Source organism: Acomys minous (genome assembly GCF_964271855.1).
Source record: "Acomys minous genome assembly, chromosome: 10".
NCBI lineage: Eukaryota > Metazoa > Chordata > Mammalia > Rodentia > Muridae > Acomys > Acomys minous.
Window position 1 is genome coordinate 120,493,668 of NC_140491.1, and position 7,976 is coordinate 120,501,643.

The 7,976-nt window shown below is 33.5% G+C and overlaps 1 protein-coding gene across 1 annotated transcript; it reads left to right on the forward strand.

The window, feature by feature from the left end:
• On the forward strand, positions 1-945 carry LOC311606807 (olfactory receptor 10AG1-like; the record flags this gene model as incomplete). Its single annotated transcript, XM_084798218.1, has 1 exon — positions 1-945. The coding sequence occupies one exon, from the start codon at positions 1-3 to the stop codon at positions 943-945; it is 945 nt and encodes a 314-aa protein (XP_084654344.1).
• Positions 946-7,976: the final 7,031 nt, after the last annotated feature.

The following is a 7,976-nucleotide window of genomic DNA, read 5'->3' on the forward strand; positions in this document are numbered from 1 at the left end:
ATGAAACACACAGACATCAGGGAAGAGGACAATGCTTCCACAGTGACACAATTTCTTCTTCTTGGATTTTCAGACCTACCTAACCTCCAGGGCTTTCTGTTTGGGATGTTTTTCATAATGTACTGCATTATCCTAATTGGAAATAGCTTCATAATTGTGATAACCAGGCTTGATCCTGCATTACACAAACCCATGTATTTTTTCCTGGTCAACTTTTCATTTCTTGAAATCTGTTATGTATCAGTCACTCTCCCTAGGATTCTGTACAGCATTTGGACCCAGAACAGAAACATTTCTTTTCTGGCCTGTGCCACACAAATGTGTTTCTTTCTAATGCTGGCAGCCACTGAAAGTATTCTTTTGGCTGTGATGTCCTATGACCGCTATGTGGCCATCTGCAACCCTCTGCACTATCCTATGGTCATGAACCCAGCAAGGTGCACACAGCTGGCACTAGTATCCTGGTTTGGTGGAACGCCATTCCAGCTCGGGCAAACCTGTCAGATATTCTCTCTACATTTCTGTAATTCTAACCAAATAGACCACTTCTTCTGTGACATACCCCCTGTACTTAAGTTGGCCTGTGGAAACACTTCTGTTAATGAGCTGTATGTATATATAGTTGCTGTCTTGCTTGCTGCCGTTCCCTTTATGTTAGTACTATCATCTTACAGCAAAATCATTGCCACCATCCTGAGGTTGCCAACTGCTGAAGGACGAGCAAAAGCCTTCTCCACATGCTCTTCCCACCTGGTGGTGGTGGTTTTGTTTTTTGGCTCTGCATCTATTACTTACTTAATGCCAAAATCAACTCATTCTGCAGTAAGTGACAAACTGCTCTCTCTGTTCTACACCATTGTGACCCCCATGTTCAATCCCATGATATACAGCCTTAGGAACAAGGAAGTGATTGCAGCTATGAGAAGATTATTGCTTAGAACATAGTGCCATGGTCTTATAATCAGGTGACATAGTTGCAACCCCACTTCTCACATAGTTTCCACACATGTACTTTCTCTTTGAGCTGTTGAGAACTCCCTGCTAGGAGCTACCTTTCTTTTTATTTGAAAGCTAGTATAACATTGCTTTTCATAGAAATACACTACCCAAAGAGACATATTGTTGATGTGCATCTAATGAAACATTTTAATTTCATTCATTAAATTTGTTCTTTGCCATTTTTCTGCATGTGTGTAATGCAGTCCCTATTCAATCAAAAACCCAATTATTCCATTCAAATCCTTTCCTGCATGTAGGTCTTTTTGTTTAGTTTCATGACTCATGGAGCTTAACTGAGGCCCTCTCTGTGACAAGTTTGAATGTCTTATGGTTACTCTACTGAAGGCACTGACTCTTGCTCTCACTAAATGTTTAGTTGACAGTATTTCTGAAGACAGAATATGTTTTCTCCTCATATACAGAACTTTCTCTTAACAGGGCAAATTTTATACATTCCCCGTGAAATGAAAAGCAGCTGCAGTGAGGTCAAAATATTACTGGCTTGGTCACGCCCACGTGCTGGCAGACTGTAGCCATTCTCTCTGTCCTCTAACTCTTCCATTTCTTCTGGACTATTTTTATTTTTTATTTTTTTATTTTTATACATCTCTTTAACATATGCATTTATATTATTACTCATAAATAAAATAAACTACGTACAGCAGGAAGAACTGTGAAACAATTAGGAATTATATAAATGCTACATCCATAGTGATTAGGCTATTTGTATTTGTCAAACTTGAAGTAAACATCTTTCCTATCTTGTTGAATCTAAAAATCTGAATGAAAATCCATGTTTATCATGTCTCACCTCTGGGCTATAAATTTTAATATTCCTAGAACTTTATGTGGTAATATATATGTCTTGTATTAAACTGAGTATTAAATTCTCTCTTATTAGTAACTGTTTATGTGGCTGTGTGTTTGAATTCACCAGAAATAAAATGTAATATGTATGGTGTATTTAATATAATCCGAGTCAGCTGAATCAGTCTCTTTTCATAGGAATTATGTATAACTCTAAATTACTTACCTTAATAATGCCCCAAATTTCACATTGATATTTACTATTATTATGTAGTACTATATTAGACTTAATGAGGATAAAGGCATATAAAATATTTGTTGAAGCATAGAATAAGTTAATTGATAAAGTAATGAAACTTCTATGTTATGTCATATTTGTGGTTAAGAGAGACTATGAGCAATGAAATTTGAAAGCAACATTGAACCTACCATATGTCTTAATAATATTACTGCATTCACATAGCTATGTAAACTTTTATGGATTTATTTTCAAGTCCTAAGATGCCTGATAATATTTTCATTTAATTTACAACTATTCCATGAATTGTTGTAAATATTATAATATTTAATTTATAAGTGTTCTGACTATTTTTATTTGGAATATATTGTGTGTTTTCTTAAGCCTACACACACACACACACACACACACACACACACACACACACACACGGAACATATTACTTGTCCTTGGTACTAATTTATTAAGGATATTTTCATGCAAATACATAATATACTTTCAGCATACTTCCTCTTAAAGCCCTACCTCGCCTATCTTTCCTTTCTAGTCTCTCTCATTATATATTGAAACATATATCACTATCATAAAATATAGAATGCCTAAATGCCAAAAAAACCCCAAGTAACAAGTGTTCTTTCATAAATGAGAGAAAAAGAAGTGATATATTTCTGAGAAATAATTATTAATTTACTATGCTGTTTTTAGTTCTATACATTTTTCTCATAAGGAAATAATTCATTCTTTTTGCTGTTGCAAATTCATCCATTGAGAACATATGCCACTTTTTATTTATTTGTTTTTTTTCAAGTGTATTTAGTTAGATTTCAAAACACAGCTATGATGAATAGTGCTTCACTGAACATGGGTGTGGCAGTCCCTCTGTCATGTGCTAATACTGACACATTTAAACAGTGCTGAAGCACCATAGCTGCGTCATATGGCTGATTTCATATTAGTTTGGATAAATTTTAATGGTCACTTCCATAGAGGTTAGACTGTTTTCCTTTCTCAAGAAGTATTCAATGGTTATTTCTCTCTCTTTTTTGTTCTCATCAGTTTTGGGTGATTCTTTTATTTATTTTTATTTTCTCTTTGTGTACATTTGTATGTGCATGTGTTAGTTTATGTGCATCTCTTCAAGGAAGGTGCCACAGGAAGTCAGAAGAGGATGTTAGATACTTCAGAACTTTAATTTACTTAATTGCTAAGCTACCATTCCAGCCCTGTTATTTATTTTCTTAATGACTGAAGTTCACACTGTGGCAAAGTAAAACCTCAAGTAGTTTTGATTTCTATTCACGTTGAGCATATTACTTGGTATGTAGTGGACATTTATATTTACTTTTCATAAATTGTTAGTTTCATTATGCTTTTTTATTTTGAACTGATTTTGAGAATAATAATCCTTAGGAATTTAAGTTTTATTTCTTCTCAAGTCTCTGAGGGGCATTGAAGACAAGATAGAATAGTTTTACAACCAAGCTTAGGTGGTTAGGGGATAAGGTCATTTTAGATCAAGATAAGGAAGTTAAGCTATTAGAGTTGAGACAGGATAGATATTGAATCTCATTCAGAAATTTAGACCCAACAAGACAGGAAAGACACTTACTTTCAATGGGATGAATGCAGATGGTCAAGTCACTATAATGTAACATGTATAGAACTCATTATTCCCATTATTGTCACATGGTTTTCCCTGCTGTATGTAGTTTGTTTTATACATGTGTAATAAAGTAAATGTATTTAAAAAATAAAATACTAGTGTAATAACAAAAAAGATAAATAAGATAGATAATTTCCGTATATCAACAAATAAAAGACCAAAAATAATATTTTAAAGGAAATAAACACAAAACTCAATAGAAATGTGAAAAAAAAACCAACATAAACTGCCATGTAAATAAACAGAAAGTAAAATAAAACCTCAAGATTTTCTTATTAGGTGCTGCAAAAGCCTTTAACAAAACCACTACCTTTTCATTACAGAAGTTTTGGAAAGATCAGGGGTAAAAGGCCCATACCTAAACACAAAGAAATCTTACCATTGACACTTTCTGTAAAAATGGCTCATTTAAAAACTTTTGTGCTTTTGTATGTGTGTGTGTGCTTGGTATCTATATACATGTTGACATGCACATGAGCCCAGATGTCAGTGTATGTACCTGCATGTGTGTGCCTTTATGTGTGGAGGCCTATATTGGCATTCTAGGATTTTCCGCTGTCACTTACCACCTTTTTTGCTGAGACAAGATCTGTCCCTATACCCGGGTTAGCTGATTGAGCTTGCTTCCAGGATGTTCTTTCTCTAACTCCACAGCACATGGGTCACAGGCAGCCTTCACCATCCATTGGAGATTTTTGTCATGACTACTGGAGATAAGAATTCAGGTCTTCCTATTCATGGGAAAGGTTTTTTCTTTTGAACCCTGTTTCCATTATTTAGAATTCAACCTTAAACATTATTATATTAAAAGAAAGGTAGAGCATAAATATAAGTAATAAAGATATATATATATATTTAATATAGATAATAAAGAGAGATAAAGTTCATATATGGCTCATCTGTATAGAGTGGTAATTTTGATAAAAATTATGTATGTTTTTATAATATGTTATAGAAAATTTCACAAGGAGCATACTCTGACATAACACCTTTTACATTTGAAATCAAGAAATATTTATTATTACTAATTTTAATGACCATTTAACTAGAAATCCTATTTCCTACATGTTAAAACAATAAACATTAGAAAGTAATACTTTTAACTAATGTTAGGATTAGAAAAATATAGATAAGGTACAATTGAAATAAAATTACTATATTCAAAAGGATATTGAAAAAAATTACTATACTGTGTAGTTAGTTGTTTTCCTCTTGTGATAACATGATCGTCATTAGAAATCTTTGAGTTGTGAAAACTCCTAGCTGCCTTCCTACATATTGCTAGAAAAAAAAGGAGGGAAACAAATTTGACAGAAGGAGTACCATGATGTCATCCTGCATAGTTGTATATGATAAAGCTGTTTTTGCAACATTCATATTCCGATAAGTCATCCCTCACTTGTGCACAGTAAATAAAGAAAAAATGTCATTAATTTGCAAACTGGATTCTAGTCTAATATTTTAAAAAGTAGTTTGTCTGTGGGTCCTTACTTGGGAAAATATATAGATAAATAGATGAATATATATTCACATTTATAGCCAAATTGTCTCCAACAAAGCTTAAGTAGATCATACATTTTGGCCATGTAGCATTTATCACTATTATACAATATTTCTTTATTGTTAGAGACTAAATTCATTGTATCAACTAAAACAGAGTAAAGACCAATATAAACTCAACAGATAGAGATATAGGCAGTTCAGCACAGAGAGAGATAGTACTCAAGTAGTTTTGCTTTGTTTTTCCAATAGGGTTTCTCTGCATAACACTTCTGGCTGTCCTAGAACTTGCTTTGTAGACAAGGCTTTCCTCAAATTTACAAAGATGCACCTGTATTTGCCTCCCAAGTGCTGAGATTTAAAGGCATCTGCCCCCACTCTTGACTGCTGAAACAGGTTTTATAACTGAAACAAAAGATGATAAAGTTTGGGAAACTAGTAAAGTGTGTGTGTGTGTGTGTGTGTGTGTGTGTGTGTGTGTGTGTGTGTTCATATGTGTGTGTGCATGTGTGTGTGTGCATGTGTGTGTGTGTGTGTGTGTATACATGAAATATATAGTAATAATACATCAGAAGAAAGTCTTGTGTAATATGTGAAGACTATTTTTGATTTCTTGATCCAAAGAATGGAATTGTAAAAACCTATGGTAAATAACATAGAAGTATACAAATAATTTGATAATAGAAGAACAAAAATTGGATTAATGTGTGTTTCTGAGAAACTCATTATGTATAGAGTCTCCTGAAATTAAGTTGATGCACCAGAGAAATGCTTCCCAGGGGTTTTGCTATCCTTATTTAATAGCAATTCACATCTAAACCAAAATAATTAGATTGGAATCAGTGTCTGCCAGAGGAAAACAAGAGCACATAAAACACTAAAGATACAATTTCCATTTGGTTTCACAAACTATTTCAATGGATGTGTAAAGGTAAGTTGGGATCTTTCTCACATGAAGAATAGGTCTGAACTTCAGCAACAAGATGCTGAGAAAACACCAGAGATGTCTAAGATCAGACTCTAAAATGAGCTACCCTCTAAGTAGGTCTCTCTTCTCTTCTTCTTACTAAGTGAAGTTAGATATTTTTCAAATTGTGGTAATAATATTATTGGTTAGATAATTGGTTTCACATATGCTGAGCACAGAGAGAATTTGAAAACACAAGAGCAATGTGATCATATTTACTTCTCAATGTGCTATTTTAAGTTTTATTATGTTTTATGTATTTGCATTATTTTCCTGCATGTATGTCTGCATACCACATCCATGCCAGTGTCTGTCCAGGCCAGAAGAGGACATAATATCCCCTGGAATTAGCATTACAGGTGTTTTGAGACACCATGTGAGTGCTAAGAATGAAACACAGGTTCTCTGAAAAAGCAGACAGTGCTCTAAACTGCTGAATTATAAATCCAACCATCACTATATGGTAATTTAAAGACATCATTGGATAAGTCTAGAAGGCTAGAAAGTACACTTATACTAGTTTAGGAAATACATAAATACTTGTCATGTGTTATTAGAGAACAGGTGTTTAGGAAGTGCCATGATATTTGTCAAGCTAGTGTTGATATCTTACAATATATAAATCAACTAATCAAAGTGACAGTTTCATTTCATATTGTTAATTATTTTGCTCACATTCATGGCTCACATTGGCCAAGGCAGTCAGTGAATTGGGTATGCAAAAGGTCAATTTACCTTAAACCCTAAGAAAAGGTATATAGTTAACATACATATGTGCTACAAGTAAATAATATAACAGAGATATCTGACATGACGAAGGAAACATGAAAGTAGTGTTAAAGGAGAAACTCAGAGAACATTCTAGTATTCATGTTGCATATAATTACCAAAAGTAGTGGATTGTGCAGAGCAACACAATAATACATCTCTAATTTCTTATTAGGAATGATCTGCGTTAGGATATGCTAAATCTACTCATCTCTCATTTTTAATGTGTGTGTGTTGTATTTTATTTTAGTTGTTGTTGCTTCCTTTCATGTCTATGAGTGTGCACACTTGTAGAGGCCAAATTTTGACTTCTTGAGAAACTCCACATCACACTTCTACTTAACTTTTTGATGCAGAGTCTCAGCATCAAACCCATAGCTCAGAGAAATGGCTGTTAGATACCAGCTTCTGTAGATCCTGTCTCTGTCTTTGCCAGGTGGAATCACAGGACTTCAACCCTTACTTAGCATTTACTTGGGTATCTGGAGATGTTAATTTTGTTTTTCAAGGTGTCAATCTACAGACAGAAATCTGCAAGCATTTAACCATGGATCCATCTCTCTAAGTGCCCAGAATCACAGCCTGTGGATTTTGCAACAAAAGACTTAAAATAGCTTTTGAATAAGCATTAAAGAAAAGCTTCAAAAATCTGTGCTTTTAAAGATGTGTATTAATTAAAAATGAAGAAAAGGTATTATGAAAGCATACAAATTTTTTAAAGTTTATAATAAAAATCTCATTTTAACTGCAAAATACATGTATATTTATAATTTCCCTACAGTGTGCCCTAATTAGCAATGTATGTACCAAAAAAACTTGCTGAAATGTACCTGAATATAGTCAAATATATCTCATACAATGGGTTCATTGTAACCACAAACCAGTCCTTTTTTGATGGTGGAAATCACACATTGTAGTTAAAAAGAAAAAATTATGATAAATGACTGTTTAAAAGAACATATAAATATGACCACTCACCTCATGAAGCCAACATAAACAAATGGTGGAATTGAAGAAGTAAATTCACTAAGTAC